Below are 16,091 nucleotides of genomic sequence, written 5' to 3' on the forward strand. Positions count from 1 at the left end.
TGATATGCTAGACTGTGAGGAAGACCTAGTTGGTAGGTCTCGCTCCTTCAGGTTTGGAAACTGTTTGCCAACCAGCCCCTTATGACATCCTCACAGTAGGTGATGCCTAAGGCACTCCTCAGCAGTAACTCTTTCAGACCCTTATGCAACACCAGTCAAGCATTTCACTCTCCGGGGCAGTGAGTTCTTAATACGCTCAGTGAATGCTACAATGCCTGCATCGCCCATATCACAATCGCCATGTTTTAACAAGGTTACTTAGGAACGTATGAACAATTCAGGGAAAAGAGGGAGTCGTAAGCCAAAATCAGGCTCACCCTCCAGCACCAGTAACCAATATCCTTTTGAAAATCCAATATTACACTTGGCTCTCCTGACATTCTCTTTGGCAGATCACTTTGAATGTTTATCAACCTTTGAGTTTTAAAAAAAAAATTTGCAATAGCTTTTACATGTTCTCAACCAGCTCAGCCGCAGGGTCTAAACGGTCTCCAGCCCAACTGCTATTTATACAATCTTTTCGTGTCAGAGAACATTGTTTATTTGGTCAGAAAGAAAATCAACAGAAACGAGCAGAAAATAATGTTGAATCAAATTGTAGTTTCATTTTTCTCATCCTTCTCACTGTAGATATCTGCTGTTTTATTTTGTAGAGCTTGGCTCCATATGAGTTTTCTTTGGATGACTTACATGTTGACTGCTAGGATGGAACCAAATGCTTCGATGATTTTCTCAGTCCAGCGTAAAATTCTATAATTGCAATGTGCCCGTGGGCTTCTATTCCTGGATTGGTCTTTGGAGTCTTTGTAACATATAGCTGCAACAAACAGTTTGTTTGCCTGTGGTAATGTCTGATGAGGATAGAGTCATTGAACCATGTAGTATAAGAGACCATTTGAACCATCATGCCTCTGTCAGCTTGGTGAAAGAGTTTTCTAATTCATCTCGTCTTAAATCAGGGCCCTGTCACCTTGCATTTTTCTTTTCTTTTTTAAGTCTTCATTCAATTCCCTTTTCAAAGTTACCCTCGCAACTGCTTCCTACACCCTTTGCATCAAAACAACTCACTTGATTAACAAAATTTTTATCTCCCCAATTGTTTGTTTTTTGCTATTTTTCTTTAATTTGTGTCCCCTGGTTACTGATCTTATCTGCCATTGGAAGCAAGTTCTCTTTACTTAGGCCATCAAAACATTCATAATTTGAACTCTGTGTATAGAGGTACTGAGGTTAACAAAACATTGGCACTTACTCAGACATATAGTCAACCAGTTGTTCAAAGAATGGTTTGCCCTTGTGTTCCTTATAGAACTCTTCTGCCATTTCCCTGCTCAGAGTTTTCTCATCCATATGTGATATAATGAAGCCTGCTTGTTTAATCTTCTGTATAATCTCATCTGCCAAAAATGCAAAATATTTAGCAGTTCAGTTAAAGTAAATTCTATGTTAATCTAAAAGCTTTCACGAATTGAAGTGTGAGAGGAAGAGAAATGATGCAGTAAGTGTTTGCATGTGACATGAAACCAGGATATCAAAGATGAGGAAACTTGAATACTATTTCTTGTCCGCTTACAATAGATATTACTCTGCACGTGATTTTTTGAACTTTCATTGACCGCAATTTATTAAATGTAAAAGGTGAATAGTGTATCTCATCTGTTTCTGGGTAATTGTGTTAAAACCAAGAGAAATCACATTGAGTCAAAATGCTAAACCTAAAAACCTTCACCCTTGTTTTCAATTCACTTCATCAATATTTCCCAACCCAGCATTGTAATCTCCACCAGGTTCTTGTGCTAGAGCACACCCTCTGCTCCTCTATGTATCTTTCGATATGTCTACTAATGATGGCATAGCCTTCAGCTACACCAGCCCCTATTGAATGGAACAGTCTCCCCACATCTCTTCAACTTGCTTCATTTCACCGGTCACCTCAAAGCCCTCTTCAAAAACCAGCATTGCTTATCATTCTCCAGTGACTTTCGTTTCATACTCAAAGTTCCGCTGTCCAAAATACTTCAGAATATCTATTGCATCCAATGAGCTGTATAAATGCAACTCCCTGCTCTTTAATTTCATCTTTAATGTTCTCTGAGCCCAGAGATCTGCAGCCATTGGGTCTGTTAAAGGATTACAACATCATTGTACCCCAGTTTACCTCGATGCTCCTCCAGAGTATCAGGTTTGATAGCCGCCAGTGTTTGCTCCATTGAGAAGAAGAACTTCAGCTCCTTTTCTGCTTCCTGGGGTGTCCCACTACCATGCAGCTGGTTAATGGGAACAGTTTCTATTGAAAACTGTGCTCTGAGGCTACAGAAGGAGTGAAACAAGTCCATTAAGTCGAACAATGCCAGTTATTTTCACAAGGACATTCAGGAATGTTTTGGAAAAGTCTTTCAGCAGGAACAATGCGAGACTCATTCAAGATTTACAACACTTCACATTAGATTTGCAAATAGTTAGAGAATTAAGCTCAGACCGTTCAGGAAAGATGTTAGGAAGCACTTCTACACACAAAGGACATAGAAGTTTGGCGCTCTCATCTGAAAATGGCAACGGATGCTATTGTTAATTCTAAATCTGGATAGTAATTTTTTGGTAAGCAAAAGACATGGGCCAAAAGACAGTTATATGGAGTTAAGCCACTAATCAGCCATCATTTAATTGAATGCAGAACATTCCCAAGGGGCTGAATAGCCTGTGTCCCTACTTTCCTATTTACAGAAATTAATATTCTTTGACAAAGCCACCTTAAGGATTTCTGGTCTGATATAACAATCCGATGCAGCATGAAATTTCATCTATACTGTCCTATGCACAATTCCTAGCTTCAACATAGTACACGTACACAGTAGAACTTGATCCATAAAGCAGATAACAACAAATTAATAGGCACAATGACCACTATTACTGGTGTCTGTAGAGTAGGTGGAGCTGCACAGCCAGGATCAAAAGCCTCAGAACTGGCAGATTCCTGACTTTTTGCAAAGACTTCGAACCTTCAAAACTAGCAGTACCATGCCACTTACATCAGAGCATTGCTGCAAAACCAGAGACGCCATCATTGACATTGCTCCCAGTAACTTCATCGCTAGACAATGCACAGGCGTGGAATATGGTTGGTTCCTAACTGCCTTCTGAAATGGCCTAGCAAGTTCAAGGCAACAAACGTTGGCATTGCCAGCAATGTTCCAGTTAAAGAATCAATTAACTCATGCTGGGGTGCAGTTCTGTGAGCAGAGACAGACTCTGTTCACCTTGCCACGTGGTCCTCTTGTTAAGTGTGAGCTGAGACTGACTGCTTTAAATGTAACACTGTAACTACCTTTTTGTAGGATACATAAAATATTTCATGTTCTACTCCTGCACATGGTCCCTCCCTTACTACTTTTCCCACTGCACTGATTACTTTATTGATGCTGTTGGTTTTTCCTCCTTGAACTGGCCTGCAGGCTGCTTGACCATTTCTGCCCAGGCCGAGGAACAGCTGAGGTAGTCCTCATCCAGCATCCCTGCATGTGCACTTGTGAACTAGGGTCATGGGTCATTCATTTGAACCATAAAATGCAGCAAATTTCTTTCCTTTCCATCCCCAGGGTAAACAACACAGCAGCCAATTTAAGAATCTTTGTAAGCATTGCATTGACTGGGCTAACGTGACTCAGTGCTGGTGATAAATTAAAACTTGACTCCTTCTGAATCACACGCACTTATCACTTAGCATTGTAGAATATTGTGAAGAAAGCATCAAACTTTCTAAGATTAAGGTTAACTTAAGGGACAAACCTCTCAGGATCTTCCTCCTTTGCCCGATTCACATCCTTTGGTCCGAGCAGATTCTGCCAGCGTTCAACTGCGTCCATGGAAGCAAGAGCCAAGGCTAACACAGGTCCACTACAACAAAATACAGATTTACCACAGTGCCAGATCTCAAGATTATGGAGCAAAAGCAAAAACAAATCAATTGGCTTCTTAAAAGCATAAATAATTGAGAGACAAATGAAATTTGAACAAAATGGAAGACCACTCATCATTCGTCTGTGTAAAATTTGCACATCCTTTGAGGAAACACATGCCCTCCAGTCAAAAGAAAATGCTTTCAGTGCTGAAAGGACTGGATGTGGGTTCTGTGGAGATAAGTTAGCACCCATCTCAGCCTCAAATCCTCGGGACAGAGTCATTCCCAGGGCTGGTTTGGGCTGTTAGCACCTGAGATTGGAATTTCAATAACATCTATCCTCACTCAACTTTATAAGGTCCAAAGTTGCTCTGACTTTCGCTCCTCTCATTTCAGTGGAAACTAAGAAAGAACTGCTTCACCGTAGGAAGTCATCAAGCCAACAGGAGAGGCTCTGGCTGGACTATCTTGTGTCATAAATGTTTGTAGCCTTTCAGAATTCCTCAAATTCTCTCAAGCCCTCTCTCAATTGCTTTAAATTCTGCTAAAACATCTCTGGAAGTACAGAATTTCACAGAAGAAGCACAGGCTGGGATGACATATGGCACTAGGGGAAGATCCAGGCATGACAAAGCATATTGATATTCTGTCCTGCAATTATGGGGAACCCCATGTAATTCTTCCAACAAAACAGTGTCGACATCAAACATTAAAGAAGATAATCTTCCTGAATTAATCCAGGATTGTATATTTCGCCTGGGTAAACACAGGAATCACTGGTTTGTTTGTTGATATGATTAGAGGTAGCCTGGAGGCAGATGCCTGTGAGAACTCTTCTTTACATGATACATGACAATCTGCTTCAGGGACATTAGAAAGAGATGACTGGTGCCCACACATCTGATGTTCCCTTGGGCGACAGTAAATGCTTTTAAATTGCCTTTAAGTTGTGAACCATTGTAACCAGGGATGCCTGAAGCATACTATCTGACCATAAGAAATGAGTGAGCCATTCCACCCTTTGACTCTGTTATGTCATTCAATGGGATCACGGTTGATCTGACATTCCTCGTGTCTACTTTGCTGCATTTTCCCTGTAACTAACAGCAAAACAATATCTTCTTAGTGCCCCAGACCCGAAAGGCATTCAGTGGCACGTATTGTGTACTAAACACATCAGTTTGAATTATTAAAATAATGCATATTTGTATAAAGCTTTAAATCTAATACTTTAACTGCCCTTTTGTAGGATATGTAAAACACTTCATGTTCTAGTCCTACACATGACCTTCTCTTACCTCTTTTCGCATTGCACTGATTACTGTATTAATGCTGTATCAGAGATAATGGGAACTGCAGATGATGGAGGATCCGAGATAACAAAGTGTGGAGCTGGATGAACACAGCAGGTCAAGCAGCATCTTAGGAGCACAAAAGCTGATGTTTCGGGCCTAGACCCTTCATTGGCCCGAAACGTCAGCTTTTGTGCTCCTAAGATGCTGCTTGGCCTGCTGTGTTCATTCAGCTCCACACTTTGTTATCACTGTATTAATGCTGTTGGTTTTCCTTCCCTGAACTGGAAAATTTCAATAACTTTATTTCCAATATCCATTCTTCTCCTGCCTTTCACAAGGTCCATTCCCAACTCTTCCTTTCTCTTCCTCAACATTTTCTCTCGCCATTTCTGGGGCAGACACTTGACGATATTCACTGTCAATTTACTCCTTCTTTCAGCTATCTTCATTTCACATTCTCCTCCTGGAATTCCTGGAAGAACTCTGTTCTATTTTCCCAGTTTTACAGTCTCATTTGTATCCTATAACACCACTATTTCTGATGTAGCTCCACTCCCACGCACACATTTTCCATTTGCTGACTGGCTTCTCAATCACATGTCAGTCATTTCCACATATCTACTTTCACCCATTCCCGTCCTAAACAGAACCATGACAGGATTCCCCTTTTACCCAAGCAAGCCGTCTTTGCATTCAAAGAATCATCCTTCACCACTTCTATCATTTTCAGCATGATCCTTCCATTGAACACCTTTTCCTCTACAACAGCATTCCAAAAAGATCACTTTATCTGGAACATCATGGTCCATTCCTCAATCACTCCAAAAAAGAAACGCCCAGCCTGTCCAGACAAAGCAATGATTTACTTGTACTCATGACAATTTAGAATACAACACTTGCTGATTACAGTGTATAACATTCTACACAAAGGACACCAAACAATGATTGGGTGACCACTTTGCAGAACGTCTCCATTCAGTCCATAAACATAAGCTTGACCTTTCAGTCACTTGTCATTTTACCTTTCGGCCCTACTCCCACTCTTAGCCCACTGACTCAACATCAAGGTCAACCATTTCTAATGATGATTTCTGTCCACATTTTGCTTGGAAGTAAGGATACGTTCAGGTGATTAACAAGAAGAGTGTTTAGCAAGTTGAGTAATGGAAATATTGCTAAGTTGGTTAAATGGTAGGGATGAGATCAATACTACAAAATCAATAGGGATTTGACAATATTACAAAAATTGTAAGAGACTTAGAATTTAACAATATTGATAACCAATTGAATTTGCTACAGGCTGTTAAGTGATTACCAATTAGCGAATATGCATTTTTAATCTTTGGAATTCTTTCCTGCAAGTAATTTAGTAATGACAAATCATCTATCCCACAGGCAAAAATTTAGTTATGATGCCTGTCACATTAATTATACCCATTGGGGATCCAATGTACAAAATCCCTGTGAGATTGTACAAGAAATTCTTCAATTATAGCCTTTAAATCTATACACTGGTTGTGGATACCGAGCTAGGGATTGGTACCTGGTCATGTTCTGAAGAAGAACTGGGAAGTATTCTTCTTGCGTGTGCTCGCTGTAGAATTCATAAACTTGTTTTTCTGTGAGTACAACCTCCTTCTGCAGGGCAATCATAAAACCAGCTTCTGCAATCTTCTGCAGGATATCATCTACACATTGAGGGTAAAGGACTAACATTAGACAGATCTCCATGAACAATGTGAAACAGCAGAGAATTTGAATAGGTTTCAAAATCAATGTCTATTATTGATACTGCCAATGATTTATTAATGAACACAACTGAGTCATAAACCACAATGTTCTCCCTGTTCAACTCAGCTACATCAGGGGCATTTAAACAGTCCTTGGATAAGCATATGAATGATGATGGGATAGTGTAGGGGGATGGGCTTAGATTAGTTCACAGGTCGGCACAACATCGAGGGCCGAAGGGCCTGTTCTGCGCTGTATTGTTTTATATTCTATGTTCTATGTGCTAATCATAAATGTTGTACACAGTAAAACTGCCTCAGAAACAGGAAAGTTCTATGCATTTACTCCGTGCTCACGATGCCTCATCCGGTCTATAAAGATCTTTTATTGTACGAGTCTCGAGGTCCACATCACCCAGAAAACGATCTGTGGTTTAATGCTAAGGAAATGGTTCTCACCTTTTCTCTCCTTTAAGAGATCTGGCCTGATTAGAGCCAGTGTTTTCTGAACCCTCTCCTCTTGCTGAATCGGAATCTGGGCTTCAGATGCTTTTCCAAAGCTGGGGAAGAAGAAGGCCAACTCCCTGCTAGCGTGGTCCATGTCATCACTCCCATGAACTGCATTGAATACATGTTCAGTCCCGTACAGGGCTCGGAGACTTTGGAAGAAAATCCACACTGTCAGAGATGACTGGAGAAACCAACTGAAGTCACGTCAGTGTTTGTATTGAAAGCAGTCAAGGAGTTACTAATTAACAAACTTAATTTTTTTTAATGTTGGTGCTCTTTATTTTAAATTGTTTTACTTATTTTGAGGGCCAGTTTTAACGCTTTTGATATATTCTCTCCCCTTCTAAAATTTTACAAGCACTGCGCAGTGGATGAGAAGCTGATGTCCCAATCTAATGACAAAGGCTTAGAATGAAGCAGAGGATTGTGCATACACAGAGATGGATTTATTCAAGTTACTCACTGCCACATTGTTTAATTTACCACTGGAGTTTGAACAATCTTCGAAACATGCCCCTGCACCACATTACCTTTCAGGCCTCTCCCGCTTTGCAACTTCGACATCTGTTGGACCAATAAATTCTCTCCACAGTGGAATGACATCAACTGTTCCTTCAGGTCTGGACAGGATCAGAATATGACAAGGACCGCTAGACATGAACTGAATCAGCTCCTCAAAATGAGACTATAAGTTCGACAACAAACAGAGTCATGGAAAATCAGTATGGATCTTTTGAAATATCTTAGTTTTAATTGTGTCAACTTTTAATGATGTGGCATTTTCTACTTTCTTCATCCTTCCAGTTTCTAATAGTTACTTGCCAATTGAGATGGCTGGTTCAATAACATTTGATGACCAGGTGACCAGCTTAGCAACAAGCTGATGCTGCTCAATCTTGCCTGTCGCCATCTTTCTGCAAATATCATACAGAGGTGCACAGAAGTGATAAGCTGTCCACTTTTCTCTCACTTAATATAGGCAAAGGGCTGTCCTGCACTCAACACCTTTCCCAGGTAGCATGGTACAGCATGAAGAAGGTCTATTGCAATCATCACTGCGCCACCTGAGGGCTATGTTTCACATTTCACTCAATTTTTTTTTCCTGAATATAAGACTGAATCAGTGTTTATGTACGGGACGGTATTTTCACGATAAAAACACTGACACATTCTTTCCAATTCAAAGACTTTCCCACTCACCTCTTCGGCTTTGTGGCGGTAGAAATCATGGGCCTCTTCCTTGGTTAATGTCCATTCTTCATGAGCTAAAATTTCGAAGCCCGCTTCCCGAATCTGAGAAAACACTGAGGAACTTTAGAGGGGACCTTATTTCTTTTGTTTGGAAGCTCAAAGTAGACTTTATTCTATTATGGGTTTGGTTATTCCAACATTTAAACAATCCAGGCAGTTAAACAGACCAGTTTTGGGACCCCCATCTATGTGTTCTTGTGAACATTCTCCACTTAATGTGATTTTATTTTCTATTACATCCTTATTATTCTTAAGTGGTTGTTAGGTAAGTTGGGAGGTGCTCTGATACAGAAATGTTTGACAAGGACTGGCATGGTGGCTCAGTGGTTAGCACTGCTGCCTCACAGCACCAGGGACTTGAGTTCAATTCTACCATCAGGCGACTATCTGTGTGAAGTTTGCACATTCTCCCCATGTCAGCGTGGGTTTCCTTCAGGTGCTCTGGTTTCCTCCCACAGTCCAAAGATGTGCACGCAAGGTAGATTAGCCACCGGAAATGCAGCGTTATAGGAAAGGGGTCAGGGACTGTGTGTCTAGGTGGGATGCTCTTTGGAGAGTTGGTGTGGACTCGATGGGCTGAACAGCCTGCTTCTACACTGTATGATCCTAAGTAGGAAGAACAAAGTGACACCAGGTAGCACCATTTGTGTCTAGAGCTGTTCATGTGTTATCTGCCTGGTAGGTCCTGCAGCTATCTTTGCACATGGCGCAGACTGTAACATCTTACTAACAAACTGACTCTTCAAATCACAGTCTTGATGATGAGAGTCAATGCAGCCATTATGCCATGATAACTTAGCAGTAATACATACACAGGTTCCAGTGAGGGTGGTGTGGAGAGTGCCATGTCACAAATATGAACACACACTTGCTTTATTCTGAGCTAGCAGCTAGAGAGTGCAGTCAGACAGGGGTTGTGAATTTAATTGAATAGAGGGTGAATCAAGAATTTGACAGGATCACAAAGTATAGGGTGCAATTTTATGAGGTAATTAGGTAGATTGTACACCACACCCAGCGTCCCAGAAGAAAAGCTGGCCAGAGGCCAAATTGATCCATGCGAACCTGCCCTGCAGCAATTACATACTGGGATGTCCCAAACAAGCAAACGTGAGAGTTCTACCCCCTCATTTGTGGGAATCCCAATGCTAGCAAATCATTACTCTTGGCAGCCAGAGAGATCAGGTGTAAGAACTGTCAGGAATGCTGGGAGAATCCAGAGGAGGATTGTGGTTGCCTGAGAATGCAAGTCCCAGTGCTTTAAGGGCTGGAGCAATCCAACAGAGCAAAATGTGGGGACAAGGTTTTGGGTTCTGGTTGGGTAAGCAACATAGAAAGAAGTGTGGGTAGCATCTTGGGGAGGACAGTGCACCAAATTTGTGTAGAATGCTCTCACAACGAGGTGCCCCTCCTCCTTTCTTTGTGCTTTTGTTTATGTAGGCCGTGGAAAACAGACTACCCACTCCTAAGCAGCTCTATCATAGCATGGGCAGTGTACTATTCCAGGAAATAGACTTACTCAAATGTTTAATTGATTTTTAATCATTTATTCACATATAGTCAACAGGCTGCCTGTTTCAATGCCTACCCATGTTGTAGATTATGGGATTTGTTCAGGGCAAATGGGAATTTGTGGGTTTGTCAGGTGACCTATTGCACTAAAAGCACAGCCACTGAGGGGAGGTATAATTAAGCCCGTAGAATAGCTGCAACACAGAAAGAAGCTATTCAACCCATAGACAGAGTGTGTGCCAACTCGTTGTGAGAACAACATAGCAAGTCCTAGTTGTCTACATTTTCTTCATAGCCCTGTGAGTATTTTCTTTTAGATAATCATCCAAGTTTCTTTCTAAAACTACAGATGAATCTGCTTTCCCCCACATTGGAAATTAAATTCATAATCTCACTCGCAACGTCTTTGGTTCTGGCCATCGCAAATCAATGTCTTCGAGTTTTTGATCCTTCCATAAATGGGAACAGTTTTTCCCTACCTACTGTATCTGGAATCCTCAAGACTTTGAACATCTCTATCAAATCTTCTCAGTTTCTTCTTTCATAAGAAGAATGGTCTCTCGTCTTAACTAAAGCTCCTAATTTCTGGATATATTCTTATGAGTCTTCTTTTAATCTCTCTCATGTCTTCACACCTTTTCTAATATGCAGTGCCCAGAAGTGGAAACGATACCCCAGTCAAGGCTGAACTAGGTTTAGCATTTATTATGTGCTTTTATACTCAATGCCCCATTCATAAAAGCAAGGATACTATGTACTTTATGAACTATTAATTCATCCTGTCCTGCCATCTTCAATGATGTGTGTACATACACCAAGTCCCTCCGCTCCTGCATCCACTTTATATTAAAGTATTTTGTTTTCTATTATCTGTCCACATTCTTCCTAAAAGGAATTCATCACTTCACATTAAAGGAAAGACTGAAATGTTCAACAGTTGCTTGTTAAAATTGAAAACATTTATCATCAGTCGTCAAGATTTACACTAAATGAGAAAATCACTAACAGTTTAAACCAGGAAGAAATTACTAATTTTATATTTACAGACTTCAAGGATAAAATGGAATCCAATCACCTTGAATCTCAATAGATTGAAACAAAACTTTAATCGCAAACAATTTGAAGTTCTGCTTCTCACCTTCATTATTATTTCATTTGCTTTCCCATGAGCCACGGCATCAGGTTTGATGATTGCTACCGTGCATGATTTGTTGGTAGTAACTGTATTAAAGTAAAACAAAACTTATAACTCTCAAATGCAATAACTAAAACATAGGGAGCAGGATTTGGAGTGGTCTATTCAGCCCCTTCAGTCTGCTTCTCTGTTAAGTACAATCATGGGTCCCTTGTGATCTTAACTCCAATTTCCCACTCCTTCTCCACAATCACTAAATTCTACCACAATTCAAAATCCATCAGTCTCAGCCTGAATTTACTCACTGACCAATCAACAGACCTCTAGGGTTAGAGAATCATAGGTATTCACAAAGTGAAGATACTTTTCCTCAAAATCCTAAACTACTGACCAATTTTGTTTTAAAATACCTCTCTTTAGAAAAAAGTTCAAAGTTGTGCCCATAAAATTTGAACTAAGCCACTAGTGCTGTCTTCAATTGTCTTCTTACTGATGCCTCTGAATAATTGTACCTTCATCTCCAATAATAAACGAAAAATGTTCACATTTTTGTCAGTTCTCTCTCCTTCAGTTCTCTTCTGTCTCTGGGGGTGGTAGCTGTGATTTAGTGGGTAGCACTAGAAATTAGAGGGTGTTGGTTCAAGTCTTATTTCAGAGACTGATGGGTAAAATTGTGGCTAACATTCCTAATGCAGCACTAAAGGTGCACACTCTCAGATGTGCTGTCTTATGGATGAAATTTTAAACTGAGGCCCTCTTTGATTGATTTGAAAAATTCCACAGTCCTAATTCAATGAAAAGCAGGGCAGTTATCCCTGGTGTCCTGACCAATATTTATCCCTCAAAAAACATTGTGAAAAACAGATTATCTGCTCATTAGCAAATTGACATTTGTGGAAGATTGCTGTGTGCAAATTGGGAAACATGGAAATTAGGAGAAGGAGTAGACCATTTGCTTCTTCAAGTCTATTCCACGATTCAATATGATTATGGCTTATACTCTCTCTCAATACCATGTTCTCATCTATAAAATCTAAAAAATATGAATTATTTTTCATATATAAATATGAATCAGTGACTTTGCCTCCACAACCTTCTCGAAAGAGAATTCCTCAGGTTCACTGTCATTTGAGCGAAGAAATGTTTCCTTATTTCACTCTTAAATGGTATACCTCACATTTGAAACTGCATACCCTGGTTCCAGAATCCCTAATCAGGGCAACTTGCTCCTTGTATCTAGTCTGTCTAGACCTGAGATACTTTTATAGCTTCAATCAGATATTCTCATCCTTCTAATTGCAAATGAACATAGGGTAGGTCAAACCAATGTCTCCATAATCCTGACATCCTTGGTGTCAACCTAGCATACCTCCACTGCACTGCCTATATGGCAGGTATATCCTTTCTTAGGTAGGAAGACCAAAACGGCACAGAATACCCCAGGTGTGGTCTCACTAAGGGCCTGTATAACTGTATCAATATTCTGTTTCTGAACACAAAGCCTCTCTCAATTTGCCTTCCTAGCGATTTGCTGAACCTGCTGGTTTATTTTCATTGGCTGGTGGCAAGGATACCCAGATCCCTTTGTACACGCACATCTCCTAATGTAAAAATCCTTTCTGTTTTTCTCACTGAAGTTCAGAACTGAACATTTATGTACATTATACTACATCTGCCATGTGTTTGCCAACTCACACAAACTTGCCTTTTTTTAAAATTCATTAATGGGATGAGGGTATTGCTGGCTGAGCCAGCATTTAGTGCCCATCTCTAATTGCCCAGAGGGCAGTTCAGAGTCAGCCAGATTGCTGTGGGTCTGGAGTCACACATAGGCCAGACCAGGGTCAGATGGCAGTTTCCTTCCCTAAGGGACATTAGTGAGCCAGCTGGTTTTTCCTGACAATCGACAATGGATTCATGGTCATTATTAGATTCTTAACTCCTGATATTTTTATTGAATTCAAATTCCACCACCCACAGTGGTGCGATTCAAACCTGGGACCCCAGAACATTATCTGGGTCTCTGGATTAACAGTCCAGTGCTAATATCACTAGGCCATTGCCTCCCCTTCTAAATCACCCTGAAGCCTCCTGACATCCTCCTTACAACACACAATTCCACACAGTTCTATGTCACCAGCAACATTAGAAATGTTACATTTGTTTCCTTCATACAGGTTATTCATTTTATTTTTATTTGTCTATGGGAAGTTGGCTAGATTTGTCATCTCTGCTTAATTGCCCAGATGCTAGCTAAACGTCAACTATATGGCAGTGAATCAGGACTCACTTACAGATTCCAAAGCAGATAAGGATGCAGATTGACTTCCCAAGAGGGCATGAGTGAGTCGAATGGGTTTTTGCAGCGTTACCCCTATCCTGTGAGTTTATGAGGCACCTTATCAAAAGCCTTCCAAAAATCCAAAAACACCATATCCACTGATGCTGTCTTATCTGTTTTACTAGTTACATCCTCAAAAAACTCCAGTAGATTTGTTAAGCGTGATTTCACTCTCTTAGACCCATGTTGGGTTTGTCCAGTCCCATTAATGCTTCCCAAACATTCTGTTGTCACATCTTCTATAACGAACTCGAACATTTTTCCCAATTACTGATGTGAGGCTAACTGGTCTGTAATTCATTTTTACTTCCTCTGTTTCTGTCCCTTTTTTAAACAGTGGCATTACATTTGTCACCCTCCATTCTGTAGGAACTGCTCCAGAGTCTACAGCATTTTGGAAGATAACCATCAATGCATCCAAAGTTTCCAGGGTCATTTCCACTAGTACTCCAGATTACCAGGCCCTGGTTATTTACAAGCCTTTAACCCTATTAGTTTCCATAGCACCATTCTCTTACTGATAGTATTGTCTTTCATTTCCACCTTCTTATAAACCCTCTGTAACATTTATGGGAGATTATTTGTGTCTTCTTTTGTGAAAATAGAACCAAAGTATCTGTTCAATTCTTGTTCCATTTCTTTGCTCCCCATTATAATTTTTCTGACTTCAGAAGGTGATCGCATTTCAAGCTAGTTGGTTAGCAGCTAAATACTCAACATGGAAAAGAAACAGAAGTATGGCACTTTCAGTTCTGTATACACTGATCCATGTCATATATTCGCAGAAGTGTTCGTCCAAAGCTATCATTAACAATGCCGTAAGGAGACATTGTTTTGTGCAGAAGCAGCAATACAGTACATCAGGAAACAGTCTATAATTACCCACACAAGGCCACTCAGTTGTACCTCTGTAGAGTGAGGTAGAAATGCAGCAAAGTAGAAAAAGAGAGCAAAAGGATCCTCTGTGACTTGATCTTTCTTTTAGCTCACTTCTGTCTTTCTTAGTTCTCACCTTTTAGACTTGTAACAGTTAGGTGACACAATCATCTTCCACAGCTGAGTGAGCCAAAAAAGTAGAAAAGAGCATTTGTCTGTCTGAATGAAGAAATAGTTGAGGCCATTGATTTTACCTGATGATTGTAAATTTGTAAACACTGACTGGACTAATCCACGTCCACGCCAGTCAATCATGTAGTGATTGTAATGAGGTCAACCAGGAAGACATCATAGAATGTCAGCTCCCTGATTGGGGCTGTTAATCTCATCCAATCAGGAAGGTCTGGCTGTCAGGTAAAAAGAGAAGTGTCAGACACTGTTCACCCTGAGAGCTGGCACTGAGGGAGCTGGATCACTGTCAAAGACTTGCTATGTGTAAATAAAGGGTGACTTGGTAATGGGATACCGACCTCTGTGGAGTTATTTCAGATCAATGCAAAAGCATTACATCCAAAATCGTGAGCCATCTTCTGCTGTGTTAACTGAAGATTGCATTGCTTACCCAGATCCTCTTCTCCATTAGTTTTCAACACCACCACTTGCTCCTCTTCTTCTTCTGATAAGCCTTCATCTTTGATCTAAAGACCCAAAATAAAACAGCTTCAACTGGCTGACTTTTCATACTCAAAGCTTTTTGTTACTGGACGATAACCTTTGGATCACAGTAATCAGCATCATCGCGGAAATGGATTCTGTGCGGATTAATGAGCAGAAGCTGGAACACAAAAAAAACAGGGGCTGAACTTAGGGAAGAACCATAACACGGCACTGAGCTATGAATTCAATCTTGCTGATTGTGATATATATTGGCATGAGGGAAAAAACTTTGGGGTGACTGAGGTTAGCTTCCAACTGAGCAGCAAACTGAGGGATATGGACTTACAATGAAGAAGAAAAGGAAAGAAAAATGGTCAGATTTGGGTTTGATCAACAAATCTATTGAACTGCTGAATGGTAATGATGACTATTTGCACCTTTAATTTGTTCATATCCGTAGCGTCAAACTTGCTGAGCCAGAAAATTGCATTTGTTTCATAAATATGTACAATTGTGCATGTGTACTCTCTCTTTGGATATAAAATGAATGCAAAATACACAGATTCCAATCTGGAGAATTTCTACTCCATCTTGAATTCATTTTGAGAGTCAAATAAAGAAGTTTAAAAGGTAGAAAACAAAGACAAATACAAATATCTGGCAGTTTGTCTTTTTTTTAAACCTTCTCCGGTTTAGCCAATATTTACAAAGCAGCAAGTCTCAGATTGAGTCCATGAAAAATTAGCTAAACTCAGATAGAGAGGTTATATGGAGCCACAGTGCTCGAGGGAAAAAAGTAAAATCATGTAGCACCCAGTGACACCCACTTCATTCCAACACAGACCCCTGCCTTTCAAAACAGGACAAAGACTCCTGCAAAAACTGA

The 16,091-nt window shown here is 40.3% G+C and overlaps 1 protein-coding gene across 10 annotated transcripts in view; it reads right to left on the reverse strand.

Moving 5' to 3' along the window:
- Positions 1-16,091, reverse strand: part of nme9 (NME/NM23 family member 9) — a 65,175-nt gene that overhangs the window by 20,012 nt on the left and 29,072 nt on the right. For all 10 annotated transcript variants that reach the window (XR_007248007.2, XR_007248008.2, XR_007248006.2 and 7 more), the window contains 9 exons: positions 15,171-15,246; positions 11,335-11,417; positions 8,634-8,726; positions 7,964-8,118; positions 7,383-7,582; positions 6,737-6,881; positions 3,787-3,894; positions 2,159-2,310; positions 1,253-1,397 (listed from right to left, as the gene is read on the reverse strand). Coding sequence is in view for 6 of the 10 variants with exons in the window: in XM_048535355.2 (XP_048391312.1) it covers positions 1,253-1,397; positions 2,159-2,310; positions 3,787-3,894; positions 6,737-6,881; positions 7,383-7,582; positions 7,964-8,118; positions 8,634-8,726; positions 11,335-11,417; positions 15,171-15,246 (1,157 nt within the window). In the remaining 4 variants the exon portion in view is untranslated. The remainder of the gene's footprint in view (positions 1-1,252; positions 1,398-2,158; positions 2,311-3,786; positions 3,895-6,736; positions 6,882-7,382; positions 7,583-7,963; positions 8,119-8,633; positions 8,727-11,334; positions 11,418-15,170; positions 15,247-16,091) is intronic.

The sequence above is a fragment of the Stegostoma tigrinum genome, chromosome 7, assembly GCF_030684315.1.
Source record: "Stegostoma tigrinum isolate sSteTig4 chromosome 7, sSteTig4.hap1, whole genome shotgun sequence".
NCBI lineage: Eukaryota > Metazoa > Chordata > Chondrichthyes > Orectolobiformes > Stegostomatidae > Stegostoma > Stegostoma tigrinum.